This window comes from Solea solea, chromosome 10 (genome assembly GCF_958295425.1).
Source record: "Solea solea chromosome 10, fSolSol10.1, whole genome shotgun sequence".
NCBI lineage: Eukaryota > Metazoa > Chordata > Actinopteri > Pleuronectiformes > Soleidae > Solea > Solea solea.
This window is the reverse complement of record NC_081143.1, coordinates 17,726,361-17,752,358: the sequence shown is the minus strand read 5'-3', so window position 1 is coordinate 17,752,358 and position 25,998 is coordinate 17,726,361. Positions and strand designations below refer to the sequence as shown.

The window sequence follows — 25,998 nt, the reverse complement described above, 5'->3', positions numbered from 1 at the left end:
TACTTAATGGAAAAGACAACAGGGAAACCACAGCTGCGCTTAGTGGTGCATGCGAGGGTGACATGTCTCGCCACACCCTGTCAGTTTTACCTACATTAAAAGAAAAACGAGGTTCAGACAATGAGATCATGAACGCAGTCACTGCCTCTAGTGACAGTGAAGGCAGTGAAGATGATATGCAGGTTTCAGGTTTGGGTCTCTGAGTCGGGCGAGGACGCAGCTGCAGCTGCAGCTGCAGCGCCTCACTCTCTACCACAGAATATTTTCCTGTCATCACAGTGCTGATGATGAAATTATTATCAAAATATGGTCTTTGTGATTGTTTTCACGTTTTATGTTTCTGTAAAGTCCAGTTTTCGCTAAGTCGGGTTCAGTTCTGTACGTCATGCGTCATCACTTTGTGAAGGGTACCAACATTACTGAACCGTTCCATCCCAGTTTTTGGCTCCTTTTTAATGGGGTAGGCAAGTGCAGTGTCCTGACTCTTACATTTAAGCGTTTACCAGACACTTTTATCCAAAGTGACTTACAAGAGAGGAATAAGCTACATAGAAGAAGTCTTGGAAAGAAATCCACGAGATAGGAACAGTGGAAGATGCTCTTGCAAGCGCTGGGTCTTCAAGAGCTTCTTGAAGCTAGACAGGGACGCCCCTGTTCTGGTAGCACTCGGTAGGTCAAAGAGTCTGGATTGTCTTGTGCGGGGTGTTAGCCAGTGAAGCTATAAACACTGCACTCTGTTGATTGGTCGACAGAGAATCATCACTTACACGTTACGGTAGGGAAAAGTGGGGATGTTTTGTCCGTGCAGCCTTCTCTCAAACAAAGCTTGTCCTTCTCTTGTGATGAGCAGCCACATGCCAAGAAGAAAGCACACAGAATGCCGGATGTCCTCGATTGTAACTCTCTGTTTACTGTGTTGTGTTCTTCTTGTCTGTGGAATTTATTGGCGAGCTACACTGTGTCCAGCTCTTTATGTAGCTGCTTAAATAGTGATGTAAAAATGTATCCCGCCCAAACACACGCTAGGGCATCGTGTACTGCACCGTTATTGCTCTTCTTTGGGCTTCTTCCATTTGTAATGTGCTGATCCTTTGCTCTTTTTCCTCTTTCATCCATATTCTCTGTGCTATATTGATGTGCTTATCAGCCTAATTGCCATTGACACATACACAGATGGTGGGGGTCACAGTCTGCTGACCTGCTCATTTAACGCTGCACCAGTGATTGACACCAGCTGAGTCACGGCGATAACCCACTGACAAACAGAGTGAGCTGATATTGAACTGTGTTGTCTCGATTTTGCATAAGTAGCCATCAGCAGACAGTGCCTCAAACATTTTTATTGAAAGATATAATCAAAGCTCATCTTTCCCTGTTCCCCCACCGCATCCCAACTCGGCTCTAAATAGATTTCTTTAATGAAAGGCACAGTTCCAGTTAGCAGAGTGTGAAAACAGCCTCTCCTTTTATGCAGAGGTAAAAATAGCTGCTGTGCGTGTCGATCTGTAAATGTGAGAAAGAAGATGCGCCAGTTTATCTGTAATTGGCCACAACAACAGTTTTGTCTTCGACAGTGGAATGGTTCGGTGTTTATTAAATACACTTTTTGTGTTCATGTGCGCATTGTAATTAACCCACCAGGCCTGTAAATGTAAATCAATTATCAGAGGTCGAAGGAGGGCAGTGGAAGTGAAAGCACACAGCACCTGCAGGGTTGGGAAGTCGGGTACGCCAGCTGCCATTTTGGATTAACTGCTGTGCAAATGAGTTAGTTTTGATTTGTACGCTCTCTATCTTCTCTTTCATCTGCCACTCTCCACTCCCCTCCCTCCTTTTCTCTGTTTCATCTGCTTGGTCTGAAGTTGGATTCCCCATCAGAATTGAAAGGATGTCAGTCTTCAGTCTCCGTCTTCTCGTCAATACTTTCATGTCATCTCTTCTCATTAGCTCTGTTTCTTGGTTTTCTTCCATTGCCATCACAAAAATGACAGTTTCACAACTGGTACTGGATATAAAGCAGTTTTTATGCTCGCAGAAAGGTGTCTTACTCGTATTTTTTTGCCTGAGGCAGTGCTTTTGTGGGACAATACTTGTCCAAACAAAGAGATACTTCCTCTTCACTTTTAAGTTGCATGTTGTCTTACAGTGTAGGCTAAGGCCATATCATGACAGTGTTTGTTTTAAGGTGTTCATGTGGCAGCAGGACGACATCCCTTATCTTTAACTTTCCAGTTCAGCAGTGTCCAGTTTCTTATTTCAGTCTGTCACTCAGTGAAGGTCCACATATTCCCCAAGGCTGGATGTGTAATAACTTTCCACAGGTTATAGTTACTGGGCTGGTGACAGAGTAACACATCACACCGTCACTAGGGGTCTGTGTCTGTGTGTGTGTGTCTGTGTGTGTGTGTGTGTGTGTGTGAGTGTGAGAGAGAGAGAGCTACTTGTGTTTTCTGTCATTATTATGTTCCAAATTAAATGTACAGCTCAGGCTACTCTTCGTTTTTTCTTTATACTCTTTTTCGACATCTTTTTCGCCTCGCCTCTGCACGTTTTTTTTGCTTTTCCATTAGTGATAGTACCTGGTACTTTCCTTAGTACCTGCTCTGGCGAGGTTGCAAACTTCAGACTGCCGGCCACTGATTGGTCAGAGTGTCGTCACTGGAAGAGGCACGAGCAAGATATCTGACACAAGAATCAAACTGAACAATGCCGAACTGTAGATCAGTTAAAAAGACTTAAAAATCCTGAACACGTTAATCTTTAACATTTAGCAAGGAAATGTCTAAAATCTCAATATTTAACAGAGGAGTCTGGTGTATTTAGCGACAGCACTGCCGAAAGCCTGTGATCCAAAATAAACAACCAGTGTTTACATTTATGGAGAAGTCAAGTTATTTTAAACTAAATATTTAACTTTAGTTTAATATAATAGCTATTAATGGAAGTATTGTTTGGGTTTGCGACCAGGTCGGAACATTTGGGGATTAGGTAAATTGGACAATCTAAATTGACTGTAGGTGTGAGTGTGAGAGTGGATGGTTGTTTGTCTCTATGTGGCCCCCTGTGATGGACTGGGGATCTGTCCAGATTCGCCCTATGTCAGCTGGGATTAGCACCAGCACCCACCACGACCCTCATGTGGAGGATAAAGTGATAGAAGATGGATGGAAGTATTGTTTGTGTTTCACTGGTGCATGGCTTACTAAAGAATCAGCTAATGGACTTTTGGCCGGAAATTGGAAAGTTCTCAGTCCTGGTTGATTTCGCTCCAGTAACTTAGGTGAGTAAGCAGTGATTTTTGCTCTTGTTCCTTTTCACGCTGCAACAGATTAAACTGATGTGCTGTTTAAAATGTTTTTTTTTTTTTTTTTTTTTTTTAATTGTAGTGATGCATTTTGGATTAACATTAGCACTGTTTGTGCTAAACCTGCTGACTAACACATATTAGTTCTTTTAAAAACAGCATGTTCACAAAAGCGATGTGTGCATGCAAGCGTAAAAAACAAGCTGTGTGCTTAGTTTCAGAAAACAACAACGGTGAAAAGTAAAAGGAAAGACTCAGAGTATGTTTCAGTGAAGCTTTTCATCCACTTTTCAATCCAGGTGCGGCAGAATTTGTGCATTTTAAATGAAAATGTAGTAGTATGGATGTAGCCTAAAGGTCAACTTGGGTTTGCAGCAGTAATCTCAGAACCTTTCAGCTATTGTCTGATGATGATGATGATGATGCTTACATCAGCAGCAACTCAATACAGCACTTTCCCCCAAAATGGGGGGACACCAAGTACATAAAACTGGAAATATATATGTCAGGACAACCTGGTCTGACCTGTCCCACTCCGTGTCGTCTTACAGGGCGACGGTGCCGTGAGATGCCATCAGGGCAGAAGTGCTGAAGTGGCTAATTCTGACAAAGAGAAACCATATCACACAACATTAGCTGGCCAATAGAAAATCCTGCCATTTTTGATGCTCTGCTTACTTGCTGTGATGTTTCCTGAACACGCACATCCTCTGTCTTTGCACCAAAGCTGTTGCTGACTGCAGGTGTGCTTTTCGTGACGATGTTAATAAGATAAGATGCGGGGCACGTACTGCTCTTTTGCACCATGCAATCAGTCGGTGTATGTCATATTGGTCAGATGTCGTGTCTGTGATTCAGTGTTGGAGGCTCACGCCAAAACAGGGAAATAAAATTAGGTTGCAGATGGAGTCGTTCCCACAGATTGTAAAATGTAGTCGCGTTTACTGAGACGAATCTAGGGGAAAAAAACACCAACAACAATAAAACAGCCTTCCAGATAATCACAGATGGGAGAATACTTTTGGCTGAAACCACAAGACATTCTTCTAAAATAAGGAGATTTGGTTTTGCATCTGCCTTTGTTGGTCCTCAGTTTGGAAAAATAGGAAATATAAATAGTGTTTTGTTCTTTTTTAACAACGAGCTGCTGGGATGTTCTCAGGAGTGTCACAGCACATAACTCTGACCACGCTCCTTGGTGAACTGTTATGATCGTTCTGTGCTGTGGGGGCAGTAAACGCTCTATTTATTGCACCAATTTGGAGGTTTTTCAAGAGCAGTAACTGTTGAATTTTTTCCTTGCTGTAATTTTTGCTGTGGCTGAATAGTAACCTTTAGGAATGACAGGTGTGAAGAACCATAATCGTGGACGTTAGACTTTTACACTTTTCTCAGGGTTTGATTCTATGATTTCTATGATACAGTCACTTTAGTTTCCAACTACCCCGTTGGAATCGTATCATCCACACAGTAAATGTAAAAACACGGCTAAGTGGAACCTTCAGTCTGTCCCGTTCAACATTATGACCCTGACAGTGTAATTTCATCTCATAGAAATCTTTAGGGATAGACGTGATGGAGTGAATTCTTATCACTGTTGCTGCAAATATACTGCAGCCACAGTTGTATATGCAGCAGCTCATCACGGTGCCTGTCACTGTCTGACACTGAAGATGTCATTATGATAAAAATGCTCTCCTTGAGAGAAACCGCTTCCAAGGTTGTGATAACTCATAGTTATATAATAAGTGTGAATAAGAATCCATTTTATGTGTCACTTTTTACACAAGAGCTTTTTAAGAAGCAAACTTTTTAATGTGATGAATGTGACGGTGTTTGTGTTCGTACAGATACATCATTGCATTATGGTCTTTGGTGAAGATCAGCATTAAGTGGTGTGTGCATCATGTGTGTATATGGCAGCACAGATATTACAAAGTAACCCTAACCCTAATCTGTTTACGCAAGATTACACAGGCCCAAGTCCAGTGGAAGCTTCTGTCAAATTTAAAGGGCTGTCCACAAAAACCCATTCTCCTTTATTTTAAAGGTGTAGTGTGTGACATTTTGGAGGGTTTTTGCAGAAAATGAATACACTATCCGAGTATACAACCACTTTAAGATGTAGTTTATGTAGCCTCGGAATAAGCCTTTCATCTGCTTGTTTCTGCAACAGCCCAAATGGACAAAGCTAAATCTTACTTTCACTGTGGATCTCATTATTTTGAGTCTTTCTTTAATTGTCCTGATGAATCACTCAGAAAGAAGTCTCACATTTCTCTGAAATTTTAACTTTCATCATTTGTTTATTTGTCTAAAACCCCATAACCGTGTGTCTCTTGTTGGGTGCAGAAGCTTCATTGAGTCTTGTTATTGTTTCAACAAGGGAACTCTAATCGCTGAGACCGTTTCTTACTTGCTGACCTTTTGGAATTATGGGGATAGGATTAAGAAAAGTGCACCCGTATGGATTCTAAGGATGAGGAGACATGAGAGTGATTGACCTCCTGGTTGTAGCTGACAAGTAAAAGGTCCTGCTTGCAACATTAGCTCTAAAAAACAGCCCAGGAAGTGAAATGTCAGTGATGGCAGAGGGCAGGTGTTGCTTGTACAGTTAAAATATGCCACTTCTCCCAACAGCCTGGTTCTTTTATTTTGGCCCTTGTTCCCACTGAAGATTGATAGACAGATTGAGGGGTCCCACTAGATGCAGATGGTAACCTTGTAAATGTGTCCAACAGTCGCACAAGCTCCGCCCGTCGTCACCCTCACCCCTTTGCCTTTCTCACCCGCCCCCCCCCCCATTTTCTGTTTCTCTTTCTTCTTGGGATTTGAAGAAAATAAGTGTAGGGCCTCCCCTCGGGGCAGCCTCAGCCTCGGGTCCATTTGCCAACTATTAGAGATCATAAATCTCTACGGTGAATGGAACTGCTGCTATTACTGGTGCAGGTTTTCGATGGTGTTGTTGGGGGAGCTGACCTCAGGGCAGGCCTGCAGCAGAGGAAGAAGCTAAAAGGGGGGGGGGGGGGGGGGTGAAAGACAGCATGGGCACGGCTCATTAAACAAATGTCTTTTTGTCTGCGTTCTTATTCTGTGAATAGCTGCTGGATTTGTGCAGCAGTGAGGAGATGTTTGATCGTGGGTCTGGTCTGGCGGTAATAAGGGGGCTCTCACCTCGCTGTAAATGGGAGGTTTGGGGGGAAAAGGTCACCAATCTCTGTCTTTGTCCCTGTCTGACCTGCCTGTGCCCTGTGCATGAGTGACATGGATACTCCATCACATCTTTGTGTGTGTGAGTGTTTTTGGACTTGTGTATGTCCTGTAACTAAGTGCTTTTGCCAATTTTTCCACAATAACTTCCAATATCTGGCAAATTACTGCATGTTAAGGTACTGTTTTAACAATTTAGAACAGATTTTGCATGTTAAATCTGAAATTCAAACAGTCTAAAACACAATTGTTTGAGTCTCCCAATGTTTCTTTGTCTCTCAATGTCCAAAAATTCCTAAAACTATGAAGTGAAACAAAAGGAATTTTATTGTAGGTCATGGTGCAGAGGATTCTAAGAGGCAGTTTTCCCCAATTTCAGTCCTAACATAAGGGCAAGAAGAAATATGTCAAAATGCTTTAAACAAATGCCTGTGATTATTTCACCTCTGCGTGAGAGAAGGCCAGCCAACTTTATCATCGAGGATACAGTGATAAATGTTCTAGCTGTCACCCGTAATGATTCTCAGAGCTGAGTAGTAAACAGAATCTAATCTAGTGTGATGGCAGCAGCATGTCTAATTATGTCACCATAATCCTGAACTGCTAAAAAAGTTGATTCACTTATATGTTTCTTCTAGTTTTCGGTGTTTGTGTGTGTGTGTGTGTGTATTGTGTCTTCATACATGCTCTCTCTTGAGTGTGAATGCTTTCACAAGCAGCGACAGGGGGTAAAGTGTTTATTTGAACACATTGAAGAAAGCCCGCTGAGGGCTGCTCAGCTGTCTGCTGCAATCCCCTCTGTTTCTGGAGACACCCTGGAGGTAGTACAGAGCTCTCCCCCCCTCCCTCTCTCTTTGTCTCTCCCCCTCCTGTAAGCTGTAACCAGTCTGTCTCGCTCCATCTTGCCTTCTGTCACACAACATCAAATCTCTGTCTCTCTATTCTGCCCCATATAGCCACTTGTAGAGGTCCAGCCTTAAAAGTGATCTTTTTACAAACAAATCCCAGCTGTAGTGTCAAACAATAATCATAAGGCTTAATATATGTGTACTTTCACAAACATACAGTAATAGATTAAAAACAGTTGAATTCAAACCTAAAGGAAATGAGAGACAGGGATACATAGAGGGAGAATGCAGCGTTATTTCACTACAATTATGGATGTGTTGTATAATAAACCCAGACTGGAGGCATCCAAATATGTAAATCCATGACTAACGGATGGAACAGAGGTCTACTCCACATAAAAAGCCTTTGAGGATCATCCAGGCAGCTAACTCCAGTCTGCTGCTGTATCCAATTATATAACAGAACATGTAGATATGTGCATATGCAGCGCTGTTATATTCTGTATTCCACGTGATGTTTGATCCTCATACTTACACAGACACAGACATGTTATTAGTGCCTCACATCACATGTACTTTATTGCATGTGCTGTAGCATCAACTCCGACGCAACCTTTTGATCGCGGCAGTGCTCGCTCTCTGCCGCCCTTCATGTAGCGTTTCTTAAAACCCTGGCATCCACCTGTAGACGCTGAGTCTACATTCCACTGAGGAAGGTATTATCATCCATCCTCTCCACGCCCTGCTGTACTCAACTTGTCGCCTTCTTATAGGAAGGTGGCACTTTCCTCATAATCCAAGCGAGTTCATTGCTTGCACTGAATATAAATATAAACCGTTGGCTGTTACTCTTTCAAATATTAGCTTGTTTATGTTGGGAAAAAGAAGTCACCAGTTCTGACAGGCGAGCCCGAGACACACTCGTTTCTGCATTTGTTCTGTTCAGTGAGCAGCAGAACGGCAAGTTTTTTTGTGTTTTTTTTACCTAGATGGAGGCTGTGCAATGTGTTGTGCTGTCAGACAACACAGCACATTCAGTGCAGAAGCAACTGTTAGAATCAGTCAAACAGGACAGGCTAAGTACAACGACTGTGAAATATGAAGGGAAAACAGATAAAAGACTAAAACCAGTTGACACCAGACAGAATACAAATATGGTTTAATGATTGTGCTTAACACACTTTCCACCCCTACCACCTGTTTTTCAATAGGCTGTTGTTATTATAATAAATGTGTGCCTTCATTCATTCAGTCAATTAAAAGCAAAAACAGTGTTGATGACACATTACAGTGAAGGCAAATACATCATTCATTCATGAAGTCATTCACTCCGTACGTTAACATGCACAGTTTATTCGAGTGAAGGCCGTAGCCCAACTAAGACAGGCAACCGGACAACTTGCAGAGGCAGAGTATCGAAAATCGACTTATTGGCTGACTCCGCCTCCATAGGTGGCGCTGTATCTCCCTATAAGCTAGTGCGTGTTGAATCAGTTTCCTGTTGACCTTTACGTCGCAGTCTATACTTCGTCTCCTTCTACTTCTGGGTAGAAGACCAGGGAGGACATTTTGGTGTATGCACAGAATTCCAAGCCCGACGCCAAGTCCGACTAAGTGCATATAATGCATAACAGGTATGTTAGTCTGACTAAGACTAGCTCAGTTTTAATCGGACTTACCTGTTTACATTAAAAATAATCGAATTATTGTCTTAGTCCGACTAAAATTGGAATGATTGTGACAGTTAGCTTAAGCTGCTCTGGAGCAAACTTCATGCAACGAGTCTGAAAGAGTTTTTAGATATTATTATCCAGAGGCAGTAGGATAAGATATTCCAATGCTTGACATATTTACAGTGTCTGTATCAAGTCACTTCTTTATGTGTGGCCTTTTTGCTGCTGTAGCCCATCTGCTTCAAGGTTTGACGTGTTGTGTGTCCTGAGATGGTCTTCTGTGTGCCTTGCTTGTAATGACAGAACTGCCACTCTCAGGATTTTTGTTTCTCTTTTTCAGACCATCCTCTGTAAACCCTACAGTATATTGTGGGGGAAAATCTGTGTGGCTCAGCAGTACTCGAACCAGCTCGTCTGGCACCAACAACAACTCTTCGCTCAAAGTCACTTAAATCACCTTTCTTCACCGTTCTGATGCTCAGTTTGAAATGCAGCAGGTCACCTGACCATGACAATGTCTACATGCCTGAGTTGCTGCCATGTGATCGCTGAGTGGATATTTGTGTTAGTAGTTAGTAGAACATGTGTACTGGAAATAGTGGGCAGTGAGTGTAGATCTAAGTGCCAGTTTAAAGCAGTAATGTGTTTTTTAGGGGGGACTAAGTTACAAAGGAGAAAGAAGATTTGTGCAAAAAACCAGTGTAGTGAAGCATCTGTGTGTTAATGAGTGTTCATGGATGAGGCAGAGACAGCGATCGGGGACAGTGAGTGGGTGTGCAGTCTTCTCCTGTGGTGCTGGGTAATAGATATGGCTGACTGTGGAGCGAGCTGCTGTGGTATGATGTGAATTAAGTGAAATATTGCTGCTGCTTGGTCAAGGCTATTAATACTGCATCACCTAGAAATGTTCAATTTGGATTTCTTTAAAGATGCTGTCAGTTCTCCACTCTTTTTATTTGGAAACATTTTCTCAGTGTTTTCCTCTAGAGTAAATTGCTCAGGGCACAGTGCGTTGAAGTTTTTTTTTTTTTTTTTAATATCCTGGTTTAATTAGTCACCGGAGGAGGAGGCAATACTTTTTTTTACAGCAATGTACGGGCTGTTTGCAGGCAAAATAGAGCTTGCACATTTCACACCTTCAGGACAAACTAGTGTTCACCAGGTTTTCAAAGCAGCAGCAGCAGCGGTGCATACCGCTCAGTCCTGTAGTATCCATGATGAAGATAATTGATGAGTGCATTTAGAAATAAAGTAGTTCATGCACAGTCAAAAGGGCTGCTTCATTTAATTCCATATAATGGAACCTAAGACCAATGAGAGAATGTCGCACTGATCATTATCTCGTTTAAATTCCCCCTTCATGCTCAGGTGGATTAAAATAACGACTCTGAGATCAAGTTCTCTGATATCTGCCTTTTCCAAGGATTCCTTTATATAAATGTGTCATGAGCAAAATCTCAGGGGGAAATGTTAGAAATCACATTTAAGAAGCTGAAAACCCTTGCTTTAATCAAACCAATCAATCGACTATCAAAATAGTTGATGATGACTTTAGTTATTGATTAATCTCGTCAATTAAACTTATCAATGAATCGTGGCACTTTTACTCCTTTGAGACACAAGTCATTTAGCCGTTTCAAAAACATAATGCTCCATTTCCATGGCAGACGTTTATATGCTGAGGCAGTTACATCATATTTATGGTTTACTAACTGCGTCAGATTTGACCTTTTTTCACGTTTGCAATAGCCGATCCAGTAGTGTTTGCCATTACTGGACTGACACCGCCTGCGTGTGCACGTGTACCCACCGAAGACATCTTCACACTGACTAACGTTGCCTGGTTACAGGCCAGTTGGCAAGGAAACGCTGACTGCCCATGCTAATTTGCAATAGCCTCAACCAACTGTGTGTGTATATATGTATGTGTGGTTGTTTATGCGTGTGTGTGTCCGTGTGTGTGTGAGAGGGAGAGATGAAGGAGGGCTTCTAATCTGTCAAGCAAGACAGGTGACCCAGCGCTCTGTTGATTAGCCCAGACAGACACATCAGTCATCCCTGCGGCCGCCGTGAAACACCTGCCTGTGTGATAGAAAAATCCACGACCTCTCTGAAATCCAATCCAGGTGATACCTGAAAAATATCATTCTGAACCACCAATCAGAATTAGCAGGAGCAATCTGTAATTCTGTCATTTTGGGTTGACAAATGTGAGAAAGAAAAAAAATTCAGTCAGCATTGTGATACGATGAGGAACTACCCTTGTTGCGTTTTGCTGAGTTTATAATGCACAACAGTGAAACATGAATAATCTGGAGATTCTTTTTACTCCAAGACAAAAAGTGGAAAGAACAAGAGAAGGAGGACAGAGAGAGGAAGAGCGCAGGTGAGAGAAGGCAGACGAGACATTCATTTCTCATCATAGACGACAGGAGAGCAGCAGAGAGAGAGAGAGAGGAGAGAGCAGGGAATGAAAGAAGACAGATGAGGAGAGGAGAGAAAGGGAGGATAAGAGAAAGAAAGAAGAAATGAAAGGAAATACTGCGGCCAGTCTGTTCTGACTGTTCCTGCTGATAAGACAAATCTGAGTGAGTGCAGTTCCACAAGTAATGGCCTGAAATTTAAATTCTTCCTAACCTGATACATTTGCAGAAAGTGTCCAAGTGTAGGATGAGAGGCTTTGCAGAGACGACTTGTGAAAATGGGAAATTTAAGCCCAAGTGTGAACAAAGCGTGAGGCTAAAGTTAGGGCCTCAACCCTTTAATAGCATTTTGGTTTGGAAAATGTAAAAAAATAAAGCACCTTGACGTGGGCTTTTTCTGTAGAGCCTAAAATAAACAATAAATAAAACCTTACAGAGTTCTGTAAGATAGAACGATATACAGTATGTAGGACAGGAAATACTGGTTTGTATCCAACTGAATCAATGTAATAATCTGCTATAAAATCAAGCATATGCATTTATCATGTGCATGGACATCTGTTGCCTTTTTAGTTTGTGTTGTTTCTTTTTTTGCCTCTTTTGCCGACTAACAGCCATCCTCTGTTAGTGATTAGTTCTTATCTGTTTGCCTCTTCCTCTGCCGCTCAGAGTGGACGCTGTCTGCTCTCTGGTCTTATCGTCTCGCTTAATAATCCAGGGAAATAACAAGATGCATTGTGCAGTCTATGCAACACTTGCCCGCTCAAGTGTCTTTCCCAGTGGGAGAATGTTGCTCATATTCAAACAGGATTAATGAGTGGGTGATAAATTGTTGAGGGGTTGCTGTTTAAAGAAAGTTTGGTTACAATAGAGTGCTGCACTGGACAAGTGGGGTTTGCTCTCAGCTTGTTGACTTTGCTGACGTCAAACTGTTGCTTAATTGACTTGGTTTGTGTCCAGCTGTTTTCCAATCAAAGGCAATTATTGTACTTGCCAGCTCTGTGCATAACGTGTCATTCTTACACGCCTTATTTTTACCTATGTATCACCTCATCTATCAATTACTCTTCTTATACACAAAAACGTTATGTTTTTGTGTTGGAGATGTTGTGTTGGAGTTTTTCTTTTTCTTTCTCTCTGTTAAATGGTCAATTCTGTTTTATATATACAGGGCCAAAAGTCTACTTTAACCGCCATCTCTTAAGACTGCTGCACTCTGGCAAAAACTCACATTTTGGGATTCAGAGACTTTCAGAGGATTACGTTTCCAAAAGCAATCCCCATATTAAACAAGAAAATGCAATACGGTTTCCTCTCATGCTACTGTGCACTTGCACTTTAATACCGACACTGTCTATATTGTACATACACAGTGTACATTTATTTACAAATACAAATTATTCGTTGGATTTTTTGCTTTAATCAATCAGCTTGTGTGATTTTCGCGTTTGTATGATAGAGTGGCGACTTCACTTTCCTTGCTTGAACACACTATGACAATAAAGGCGATTCTGATTCTGATTTACAGTGACATCATAATGTTCCGCAGAAGCACATTTCTGGCCATAATTCCATGCCATCACTCAGAGGCAGAAGTGCATTTCATGCATGTTGACGAGCTGACAGGGGCACACAACTGCAAGGCAGTCATTTGAGTTCATAATTTTAGCTTTTCTATCCTTTACTTTTCGGCCAAGTCCACTTCCTCTTTTCCTCTGTCCTCCCCTCTTTGGCATTGGCCTCTGAATTTATTTGTTGCTTATTGCCCATGCACAGTCACTGCTGTGGCATTTTGGGCCTTATTAGAAGTCTTATCGAGGCATTCGTCATGTCTCTGAAGTGTGACATGGGCAGAGCACTGGCTGGGGGGGCGTGACAAGCATGGCAATCTGGTCTTTATTTGAGTCAGAGGGCTGACATTTCCTTGCAGAATCTTCGCAGTGGGAGAGGTAATATCTGGGTAATTAATGGTGTGAAACTGGGACGGCTCATCACATCCATCTCTTCCACATCCTACCCCACTGTGCTGTCACTGTGTCACTCAACTGTCAACTGACACCAGTAGAGAGATGTTGGATCTGCGGATCTCTGTTCGTCTCAAGTGGAAATTGGTTCCCAGTTGAATGCTGACAAATTTGAACACTTTGATGATAAAGAAATTAAAAAATGGAATGAGAAGTGAGAGGCTGCACGGTCAGTGTTGTGGTTAGCACTCTTGCCTTTGCAGCAAGAAGACTTGCATGTTCTCCCCATGTGTGTTTTCTCCGGGTTCTCCGGTTTCCTGTCACAGTCCAAAAACATGCAATATGGGGATTAGGTAAATTGGACACTCTAAATTGTCCGTAGGTGTGAGTGTGAGAGTGGATGGTTGTTTGTCTCTATGTTGGCCCTGTAATGGACTTACCGTTTTCGTTGGTATGGAACGTTGAACGTATGAATCGAACGGACTGAGTGGTACACACGCGACAGACATGAGTGACATGAGTACCGAACGGGATGGATTTTTTAAGGAAACTGTCATCAGGTTTCAGTGTCACGTGAGTCAAGATGTCTTTCTTCATCAGTGCAGAGAGAAGGTGTTGTCCTCTGAGATACAACTAGACTTAAGTCTGTATCGTTAAATGCTTCAAGATCCCTGTGTGTCTTCTACGTCTCTCTTCCTCTGTGCAACACTGCCTTTGTTTGTGTACCTGAATTCTCTTTCTGTCAGAGGCTAATGAAACAACCCACTGGCTACTGACTGCAACCTCTGTCAGCTTCCACGCTAGACTGAGCCGTCAGGTCAGACACAGACTGTGGTAGAGATTAGTCCTGTGAGCATGGCGCTTTATATTTAGTGCTGTGTTGGCTTACATGTTCATTTGTCCATGTCTGTGTGTAAGAATTATCGAGAGAAAAAAAAAAACTAAGATCTTTATCAAGTCATTTTTTTAAAAGGAACATTTTTCGGTTGTTAAAGATCATCTTCAATGTGCAGTCAAAACTCAGCAATTGTACCTTGAAAGTGCAGCGCACACTAATGGTGAGACTGCAGATTATTATTACGAAGGACTATGGTGGCTTTTACATACCAGAAAAGACATTTCTTTGTTTGTAAAGTAAGCTTCAGCTTCAAAATGCACTCGCTCAGGGTTTGTCCATTGGTGATGTCGTAGAAACATAACAGTGCTCCATAAAGCAAGGGCCAGTGCTGAAGGTGTATACAAAAGGCTGATTCAAAAACAATTTTTATTTTAAAGGAAATAACCATTATACACTTATTAGATCGCACGGACATGCCAATAAAACCTCCTAAATGTTACACACTGGACTTTTTAAATAACTACTTCAATATTATTTGTGTGGTTGACTCACTGACTTGTTATAGGGGAGGTGTCAGTGACTCGACACTACCAAAACCAATTTCAACAACGTAGTGTGAATGAACTTGATTTACTCACTCAGTAAACATTTTTCTGAGTAGTTAATAAGTAGTTTCAGTTCTTCTTCAATAGCATGTCCCATTTAGAGTAACATTGACGATATGAGTGTGATTGACAGCTGGTGACGTCTAATTGAAGGATGTCTGTGAACATTCGGTCACAAAATCTTAACATGGCGACAATGCTGAAAGGGCAGACTCACACCAACACAATATCACCATCACTGACAATAGGACGTCCATTCATGTCCACATCATATCTGGTTGCCTCACAGTGTTGACTGCAGTTTTCTGGCCGTTGTCAGTGTCCACCTCCTTGTCACCACCCTGACCCTCCGGGCCTCCTATTCAGAGCGGTAGCTCACCGACAAGCTGTCATCTTCATTCAACCTGAACTGGACTTGGTCTCCTAAGACCAAGTCTGATCTAATGATAAGTGCTTAAAACCACAGGGTGTTCGCTGGCCTCCTGTGACCAACAGCACTGATAATGTGCTCTTTGAGCTGTGTCAGATACTGGGATGACAACAGAGAATGGCGTGTATGTGGTGAGACAGAAACAGAACGAGACATGGGAAGACATTGCACTGGAAAATCCTCATTAACGTGAGAGGGTGCGCTAGTGTTGGTGTGTTTCAGTTGCACCTGCTGTATGTGTGTGAGTGGTGTGATGGTCAGTGAATGAGATGCCCCTGGTCTTGTGTGTCCTCCCTGGTACTTCAGTTTAATTAGCGGAGACTAATGAGCTTCTCCCACTCTAACAAGGCTGGCTTTTTATTAGAACCCCTAATTGCACCATATGAAGGGAATACTGAGACTTTGTGTTCGGTACCAGCAAGACATGTAAGCCTTGTGTATGAATGTCTAATGTGTCTTCTTTGTTCTTAGGGTCCGGTGTGTAAGAATGTGTCAGTACATTTACATGCACAGTTTAATCCAGCTAAGGCCTCCACAGACTGACTCTGAGTCTGACTAAACGTATACATGCAGGAGTAATCAGACTATGAATCAGACTATCAATCGCGTTATCCAGGTATGTTAGGTCGATTAAAACTAGCTTGATTTTAGTCTAACTTGTTTAAATGACATTAAGAAAACCAAATTATTGTCTAAATCGTGTGCCATCTAATGCTGAGACTGCAAACTGTAACAAAGGGAGCACTCCTTCACTCAACCCTACCGTTTCCAGCTCTGTCAGGGAACTATGGGGGCCTTTTCATACCAGAAAGAATGTTAACATTGTGGGCTGATGTGAAAGGAAAGAGTGTAAACATTCTTTCTGTCCACTCTCCCTCTCTCACTGCTCTTTCGTTGGTCTTCTTTATTGGTTCATGCCTCAGGTTTATTTGGGCCGAGCTGTCCTTTGTTAAATGAACTGTGTCATTTTGTGCAGGAAGCTCGTGATTGCCTGATGTTCACATGAAAGGCATATTCTAAGGCAATTTTTTATTTTAGGCAAGGCAAGGCAGCTTTATTTGTAAAGCACGTTTCATACACAAGGGCAACTCAATAGATCAATACAGAGTACAGAATAATAAAAAGAGAGAAAGAAAACAAAAAGTTAGACTGAAATGGAGCATGAGATATGATTGTGCAGTATGAGACAGAAATGTACGCTAAAATTATTAACAGAATGTAGAGTGCAGAAGATTAACATTTTAAAATGCTTCAAAAGAGCATATACATGTTATGTGAATCATGTTTCCCTCCTGTCACAAAATGATCTCCTTTCTGACTAAAGGCTCATTTAGCAGTTTTTATGTATTTATTTTTTCATTAAATCATCTCCTGTAGGTCATTTGGATACATTTTTCTTTTATGTATATATTGCACTATAGAGAATACAATTAGCCAGAATCCTGATATATTTCATATCAAAACAAATAGTTATAGTCAAGAGTAAGCAAGATTGAAATTGTGTGTTTCAAATAAAAATAGAGAGTCGCCCACAGCTCCTCAGTAATCACTAAGGTTAAATGGTTAATCAACATGCTTCTAATTGCCTGCCAGTGTTTTAGGTACTAAAGTCAATAAGCCCCCCTATTCTCTCTTTGGGTAATGTCAGCTTTTCATGTGCTAATCAGTGATTTTGATCCTTGCTGGAACACATGTATAATTTTCATTAATTACAGCGATATTCACCGTCACATGCACTGTACTTATTGTTATTATTCAGTCCGCAGCTATTGCACTTTTGCATTTTTATTGATGGGCAACTTTTGGGGTTTTTGAACACTGCAAACTATTAGCCATTCAGTCTGGAAACCTTTATAAGAGAAAAAGGAGAAGAACGCCACGCTGTTAGCTCATTAAATGGGCTGCATTAACGTCAGATACAGGTCATTAGTCTGTCTTGGCTGCCTTGTTTTTATGCCACTCCACAGATGTTTATGTGTCATGGAATAGACAATTACCACAAATAAACACCATATAACAGACATAAAAGACAACAGGAGACAAAGCAAACAGCAGATAAAAAAATGTTAGACATAGATAACGCGACTAAATATATCTTAGGGAATCCGGTGCTTTCATTCTGCCTTGTTTGATACACCTACCAGTATTAAAGAGCTTGTTTAGTTTGCAGCTCAGTAGATGCTGTTTTTCTCCTTCACAGTCTGTCTCACCATCAGACTCTGTAGAGGTTTTGCAGGTGAGGCTGTGTACATGCTGCAAACACACAGAGTGTGAAATTCAGTGAAATAGCCAAACAGTTGTTGTGCTTAATATTTTCAGAGTCATGCATTTATGCTGACTGCATTTGGCAGATTTGTCATTTGGTATCAATATCACATTCAACACGTTTTAACTTATATAGAAACACAAATTTAAAGAAAATGTAAACACTTGTGGTCAGATAGTAAGTTAGTGATCTCAGATTCTTTTTAATAACGATTATTGCAGCTCCTGGTGTTTATTCTTCATGCCTCTTCCTCCCTCAGTCCCGTCATGCATGTTGCCAAGCAGATCAGTTGTAGCTCTGTTTGCTAATATTACAATGTTTGCCAGTAGAATTCCCAAGTGAGGCCTGTGGCATTTGTTGGATTTAGTGTTATTTGTGTTTGCTGGGGGACCCACACGGTTGGTGTAGTGGTTAGCTCTCTTGCCTTTGCAGCAAGAAGACCCGGGGTCACGACCTGGTTTGAAACAAGGGTCCTTCTGCATGTTCTCTCCGTGTGTGCCTGGGTTTTCTCCAGGTTCTCTGGCTTCCTCCCACAGTCCAAAAGCATTAGGTAAACTGGACACTCTAAATTGACCATAGGTAAGAGTGCATGGTTGTTTGTCTCTATGTGACCCCACCTATCGCCCTATGTCAGCTGTGATTGGCACAGCTCCCACCGCTCCCACCTTATGTGGAGGATAAAGCAGTAGACGATGGATGGAATGGAGTGTTTGCAGGTCCAATAATAAAGCTTTCAGTTGCAGTATTTGACAACTTTCTTTTCTTTTTTTCCTTTTTTTTTTTACTTGATTAAAAAGCATAACTGATATAGAGAGTTTGACACTAACCACTGGAAAGAAGCCACACCTGCTGATGATTTCATCCCCATGAGACAGGTCACGTGTGATATGACTGCGACATGCATGTAAGTTTCTGCGTGAACCCCCCCAGAATAACCTTATTATTTCCTAGTGTGAAATTAGATGTTAGGCCTCGATTCTCAAAGCCTCGAAGACTAAATTTCCTACCCTGTCAGTTTGTGTCACAGTGATTCTGTGTCATCACAAAGATGACAGCAGAGAGTGCACGAGTGACTGACAGGATGACATCTTCATCATAATTCCATGCCAACATTTTATCGACACATCACGGCAGCACTATCTTGTCTGAGATGTTGTCATTTTCTAAGGTTTTTCCTTTTCCTGCTGATTCGGTATAAGATAAGTTAGAAAAAAAACGTTTTCATCAACTTTTTATATTTTTGCTCTTAATTATTGCCAAAAAAAAAGAGTCGTTACAGCACAGATTGACAAATCGTTTAAACATTAAAGATTACATGACTTCAAATAATACATGTTTCTGTTGACGACACACTACATTTATACAATTATCACATGTCTATGGTGCATGACAGGGTTTTCTGTTTGTCCAGGCTACCAAGTGCCTGCTGGTACCTTAATGTTCAGCTTTGTGAAAATGAGGCTGACGGCAAAAAAGCCCAGCATTGTGTCCAGTCTGCTCCCCCCACCCCCTCTTTTCTTTTTTCTTTTTTTTTGTTTTGCTCCCTGCCTCTGCTGTTTTGCTGCTCCACACTGACACCAGCGTGCTCGGATGCCCTCGATATGAGAGCTGCCTGTTGGGCATGTTTTTGTGGTATTATTATGCCTGTGTAATCTGAGGGATTTGAAGCGCACCCCCTTTTGCTGTTCGCAAAACAAGTCTTATGGAGCTCAGACATAAAGCATCCTCATGAAAATGTTCCAGTGTAGAAATTCTGCCGAACCTGATAAATGTCAAAAATCAGGAACAACTGAGCAAAGTTGAAATCATGAATGGAATCTTTTCCACTCGTCTGCACCTTGAGGGAAAAGAGCTTATTCTACATTAACATCATCTGACATTGGCATCGTTCATTCTCCTTTTTTTTTTTGTCAGGTTAAAGATTGAGTTATTAATAACAATTATTGTAGCTTTAGAAGACCTTGGTGGAGAGTTGTTCTTGTGTCAAATCAGGTCCTTCTCCACATAGACCGCCGGCTGCATCGGGAGGAAATTACCACTAATTGGAGTGAAGGGACTGGATAAACCTTGCATGAAATTGCCGTCACAGGCCCATTGTTGAGTTTGTGTTCATCTCTAGCTCCACCCCAGCAGCCTGCCTGTTGAATTCAAAGAGTGTCCACTCAGCTATGAAGCCGGTGTTGTTGCCAAATGGAGCCAGGGAGCATTTGTGTGTGTGTGTGTGTGTGTGTGTGTGTGTGTGTAAAAAAAAATAATATATGGATGCCTGTGTCAAAGAGTGACAGTAGTAGAGATAACAGCCCGATTTATTTCAATAGTTATTTATTTATTTATTTATCTTCTGGAGGAGTTGGCTTGTTTGCTTTGAGAGAGAAAAGGCAAAGGGAGAAAGTGAAGGAGAGGTGAATAAATGAGTGAAGGGTAAAGGGAGGGGTGCTGTGTGTGTGTGTGGGGGGGGGGGGGGGGGTGGGGGGGGGGTGGAGTGAGGAGGGTGAGAGGAGGCTGGAGTGAGTGTATGTGTGTGTGTGAGAGAGAAAGATGGGGGGGAGGTGTCCATTGAGGGTCTTGGACTGGACTGTAATCCTTTAGTCCTGGTTGGAAAAAACCCTGCTGCCAGGGACAAAGAATATGACAAGGACACACACACACACACACCCACGCACACACACACAAACAGAAAACATATTGTTTTGGCCTCACACTATGTGGCATAACTGTCTTTGGCTGATGTTACATCATCATGACAACGTCTCCTTGGCAGAAACTGATTTACTGCAAGAGGAGGTCCATTCTTTGTGTGGACTGTACAGTTGCCTTGTGTTTATTTTTACTTCTTTGTGTAAGAAAGTATAGCTTTACCGAAACATCAGAAATATTCATGAATATTTCAATTTGAGAGAAGGAGGGTACCAACGCTAGCAGTGTTTCTTTTTTGGGACAGAAGTAACCTTGCTCCTGTGCTTGCTCCTGTACAAAGAGACATTTAGGTTTTTCGATAAGGGAGGTGTCTGTCCACAGCAAAAGAGATTGGTGTCTCTCTGCACGTTGTTCAAATCTGAGCAGTCGCTCTCTCCGTCTAAACTCAGTTAAAACCTCATTAGCATGCCCCATATTTGTCTGCAGCATTGTTTCGTGTTTCCAAAGGCAACATCATCAAGTACTGGTGAACAAGTGATTATTCCAGCCATTACTCAAAGACGACACTGAGTGGTGAGTGTACTGGAACTGTAGCTGTAACAAGGACCAAAAAATGCCTTGTCACTGTTTTGTAACAATTGAAACAAAAAAAACAAAAAAAAAACAAAACAACAACCAAAAAAACACAACAGGAGTCAGAGCCTGATCTCATTTGGTGGAGCACAGAGCACCTGCTGTAGCCTGGTGTCTGGCATTTGACAAACACAAACACACACACACACACACACACGCATATGGTGCATGCATACACCTACATTATGGACATTCACTATTTCCTGCTTCAGAAGTGTTTGAGTTTGGAGATCACACACACATGCACGTACAGACTGAGCGAAAGCATGCATTATTGCTCATCTATTCTTGTTAGCACTCTGCTTTGATTTTCATTGCTTTGAACAACCTAACCCAAACCTTAACCTAATTGTAATTAACACCTTACCTCTTACCAACTCACGCACGGCAGACACCAGTTTGTGTTATATTCATATTTTAGGTGTATCACGGTCAGCTTGATTCTAGCAAGTTGGGCAGAACTACCAGTGAACCAGCTGATGTGTGATATGTGTGATAAGTGTCTTTGCTCAGTCACTTTCACTTAGGAGGCTTTCCACAGACAAACAGACAGACTGCCTGTCAAGATTTGAAGTAGCAGTAGTATTTAAAGTGCAGAAAGGCATTTACAACTACAGTATCATGGGTAATAACTCTAGAGAAAAAGCTCTTTTCACTTTAAAGTGCCTAAGTAATCACTGCTTCAATGGTCTTTTAAATTTCCCTTTTCCAAAAAATCCTGGTTCTCTTCAAAATATCTAGTGTTTGTAGGTTATGTTTGAATGCCTGCTTTGTTCTGGCTGTGAATAAGAGTGGAAAAAAGCCAGTGCTTAATTGCACTCAATGTCATTTTTCACTGAAACCCAGAGCGGTGAAAAATGACTGCTGTGTTTCTGCGTTTTTTTTGGCCTTTTTTCGAGCAATTATATCTTTTCACAAAAAAAAGAGACTTCACTGCTGACGTTTTCCTCTTTTTCTTTCTTTTTCTTTCTGAATCTTTTGATGTTTGGCTGTATGGGCATTATTCATGGGCGTCACTGACCATTCATGAACCTCTAACATGTTTATTTGTATCTGGTGCTCATTCATATAATCAGTGTATAATCAATGTCTTGCCTGTGAAGTAACATTTTAGTTATCGTCAGATTTTTGTTCTTGTTTTATTTATTTTTTATTGTTTTTGAATGGTAGACTCGTCTCATCTTGACTTGTCTGTGTGCGTTCATTTGTAGTATGATCCAGAGAATTCGGGTTTCATCAGTACAGAGCGGTTCAGGGACCTTCTGGCGGCTCACAGCTCTGAGTTGGACCCCCACAAACTGGAAGTTCTTTTGGCCCTCGCCAATGGCAATGCTGATGGAAAGATCTGCTACCAGGACTTTGTGAACCTGGTGAGATATTTTTATACTTCACTGACACCAGTATTATCATTGCTGTTATTGTGGCCTTCACTGATCAACAGATCAATATTTTAACTGATCAACTATTTGATATACTGTTACACATATATACATTCTTGCACACTGTTTTTTCATACAGATAGATGACCCATACGTGTGGTATACTATGACTTGTCACTTGAGCTGCTGCCAGACATGAACTTGAAGATATTGTGTAAGAAAATCCAGTTTCAAGTGGGATGTTCTCATATGAAGAGCACAGCAGGAGCTTGTCTGGGTCAGATGCGTTCATAACAGCAGGAAACATTTCAGCATGCTTAGGGCACAACACTCACTTGCTGTGAATTTCTTCTTGTGAGGTTTTTATGCTGCACTTTCACATACATATTTGTCAAGGCCAGGGGTCAAGGCCATTCCAAAAGCCATAAATTCTGTCCCTTTCCACCCAAATAAATGCAATCTGGAGTCACATTTAAGCCATATAATGAAGATAACATCATGTATAAATATTTTATATATAGATATACTATAAACCAATAGCTTGTAAAAGTAGAAACTGTTAAGGCTTGAGAAAGCCTGCTTAATGTGTACTTCTTTATGTACAAATGTCTTCATTTAAGTGCTGGGAAAGTTTCTCCACATTTCAAACACAAGGTTGTCGGGTTCTGGGATGTAGGCACAGGATGTGACGCATATTTTAGTGGAAAAAATATTAAACCACTTTCATTTATTGCCTTGATCCCTAAAAAACAAGTGGTCACTTTGAAAAAAGTAAAAATAAAGATAAACATATTTTTTTCAAAGCTACAGGAAGCCACCGCAGAGGTTTGTGTTCTCACATACAGCCTCTTCAGCAGTGTTGAGATAAATGTCCATACTTTGGTGCATGTCCGAGTAGATTTAGTAATAAGTGGTAGAAATTGACACAGGTTTGGTGAAGGCTCTTTAAAAACATCACAGTATATTTTTCCATCTATCCCAAAAGCCATATTTTAAGATCATCTCAGCTACAAGGTGTGCACTCTCTCCTATTAGGAAATGACTTTCACTCAGGTGATAAATGCCCCCTCTTAACGCTCACCTTGCTCCACTTTCTGTTTCACCTTCAAACTACTGACTGCCGCTGATTGTCCGCAGTCTCACTCAGGCGTCTCCCGCTGTGCTTGCTGCCTCATAAGCGTCTCGTTTTCTGTTTTCTGCCACCTTCTCCTCACTTCCCCTCATGAGCGGCTGAACTGCTGACCCGCTGCTGTGTGGTCTTGGAGTGGGAGTAGTTGCGTGGTAAACAGCAGCTACTAGATTGCTGAGGGCCTCTGTCATGACTGCAGGGAATTAATTGTTATCCGTGGGTGTGCGCATGTCCGTCTCTATCTTTCTCGCTTGTTCTTCAGAGCTGTTTATTGTCAGATCCAGTGGGTGAGGAATGAGGCCTGTGGGAAGCTTGAAAAAAAAAAGAGTTTGTCTATTTTTTTTGCTATTGGTTTTCTCTTGTGCATTCATGTCATGTGACCGGCTGTGGGTCATGGTGTGCTGCTGGAAGTGGGACAGAGAGGAATGGGTCGCCTGCATTTGTGTGTAGATTTTTTTTCCCTTAGTCAATATTGTGTCCACCCCCTCATTGGCTTTTACATTCACAGAGGCTGCAAAAGCATAAGCCGAACACAGAGAGCAATACGCTGAGTGGGAGGGGAATTTAGTGCTTGTAGTTGTGGTAGTTTGCTGTACTGTTTAAGAATAAGCACGGAAACGATTGTTTTTTACAAAGGCAGTTACTTTTAAAGAGATAAATATTCATCAGATATACAAGGTTTGTTTAAAGTTTCTTTGAGTAGCAAACAATAACTTCATATTCTGTCACTGAAAGCCAAACTTCACACTAGTGCATTTAGTCCTGCCGGTATAGTGGGTCATGCTAAAATCAAAAATCCTGAATGCATGAAAGGTCATCTAATAAAGTATCAGGAGTGGCACCTTGTTACTTCAAGGTTCCATGTGTTGCACATTCAGAGATGATCATCTATCATCTCTAACCAGTGTGGCCATTCTCCTTTGACCTCTCGCATCAAATCAATTTTATTATAACACAATTGGCCTCAAAGGGCTTTACACTATGTACAGCGAGTGACACCCTCTGTCCTGAGACCCTCACGTCGAGTGAGGGAAAACTCAACAAAAATCCTTGTACAGGGTAAAAACTGTGAGAAACCTCAGGAAGAGCCACAGAGGAGAGATACCTCTCCCAGGACAAGGATATTTTCTCTCAAACCCCATGGTGGTGCATGAAAATTCCTGTAGATCAGCATTTTATGCAGACCAACCTGTATGACACCAATAACCATGTCACTTTCAAAGTCATTTAAACTTGCGCAGGTCATCTCGACCATGTCTGTATGTCTAAATGCACTGGATTGCTGTCATGTCATTGGCTGATTAGATTAGATTTGTGTTAACATGTTGGTCGCCAGGTGTATCTATTAAAGTGCATGTTGCAGGTTGAATGTCTGCCCATAAATGACGTGGCAGACTTTAGTCAGCGTTCAAATCACTGTTTACTCTTGAAGTAAGCGTTTGTCTCATACTCCCATCTCTTTACCATTCTGTTACATCACAAACACACACATATACACAGACACACACACACACACACGCACAGCCATCCTTGGGCAGAAACTTGCTCATTAATAGGTTTCCACTTCCCAAAATATCTGCAGACACATCCGACGGCTCTATTTCTGCCCCAGTCGGATGAAATGGTGGAATGCTAATTATAGATGTGTATGTGCTTACACTTGCACTTGCGTGTGTGTATGTTGTTTTGGGCTGTGGATGCCTCGCACAGCTTAGATTGCTTTTTCTATTTGAGTATTTTTCATGGTCATGGCGAGGCTTCTTGTTTTCATTCGTGGGGAATCCTGAAATATACAATAAGACAATTTATATTAGACAGTATCCTTCCACGTTTGTGGCAGCAATTTTGTCCAAAAAACCTGAACTCTATCCAATCTCCCAGTTAGAGTGTGTCCAACATCAGCATTCAAACTTGTAAAGTCTGAGCAGGTTTTTGCAGAAAGTGGAAAGCAAAAAGATGTAGGCTATTACATCCACCTATTACTTCTCCGATGAATTGTATTTCTGTGATAAATATAATTTAGGCCGCTACGTCCACTGCTGTTGTACCTCTCCTTCTCTTTCCTTCTGTTTCCACCTCCGTCTTTCACTCACTTATGACCATCTCCTCTGTGGTTTCCATCGATCAAACAGTGTTATCGTCTCTTAATGGCTGCACATCGATTTGTCCCGTCCACCTTTCCTCCTCCTCTGGCTGTGTCGTACAAAGAGGAGAGGAATTGCAGTCACTTCACACAAAGAATTGACTCTGTTGTTATGGAGCCCGCCCGCCTCGGGGAGGTCTCTATGTGTGTTATATCACGAGTGTTTGTGCGTGAGAGTATGGACGTAGCCATGGTGACCTGTAATCATTTTCCCACAGTTCTTTTTGCCTGACATAAAGGCTGGAATAATTGGGTTTTTCTGAAGTTTATCTCCAAACAGTGATCCCTGCAGAGATACTAAAAGTCTCATTTAACAGCGCCGGCAGACCTAACAGCCGACTGTTTGTACAAAGATTGTATTGGTGCTCACGTACTGTATCTATCTGTCCTCACATGAGTATTCATTTTTGTTTCTTTTTTGTATTATATTTTTCCCCTAAGTTGACTATGAATATGAATTTTGCCTTTGTACTTTTTAAGTTGTTCTTAGAGTTCATCGTTACGCCAGAACACTTC

At 41.6% G+C, this 25,998-nt stretch overlaps 1 protein-coding gene across 4 annotated transcripts in view; it reads left to right on the top strand.

Moving 5' to 3' along the window:
* rhbdl3 (rhomboid, veinlet-like 3 (Drosophila)) overlaps positions 1 to 25,998 on the top strand; it is a 49,757-nt gene that overhangs the window by 7,476 nt on the left and 16,283 nt on the right. For 2 of the 4 annotated variants that reach the window (XM_058641258.1, XM_058641259.1), the window contains one exon: positions 22,043 to 22,201. The exons of the other annotated variants lie outside the window; for them this stretch is intronic. In XM_058641258.1, the coding sequence (XP_058497241.1) occupies positions 22,043 to 22,201 (159 nt within the window). The remainder of the gene's footprint in view (positions 1 to 22,042; positions 22,202 to 25,998) is intronic. 4 annotated transcript variants of the gene reach the window in all.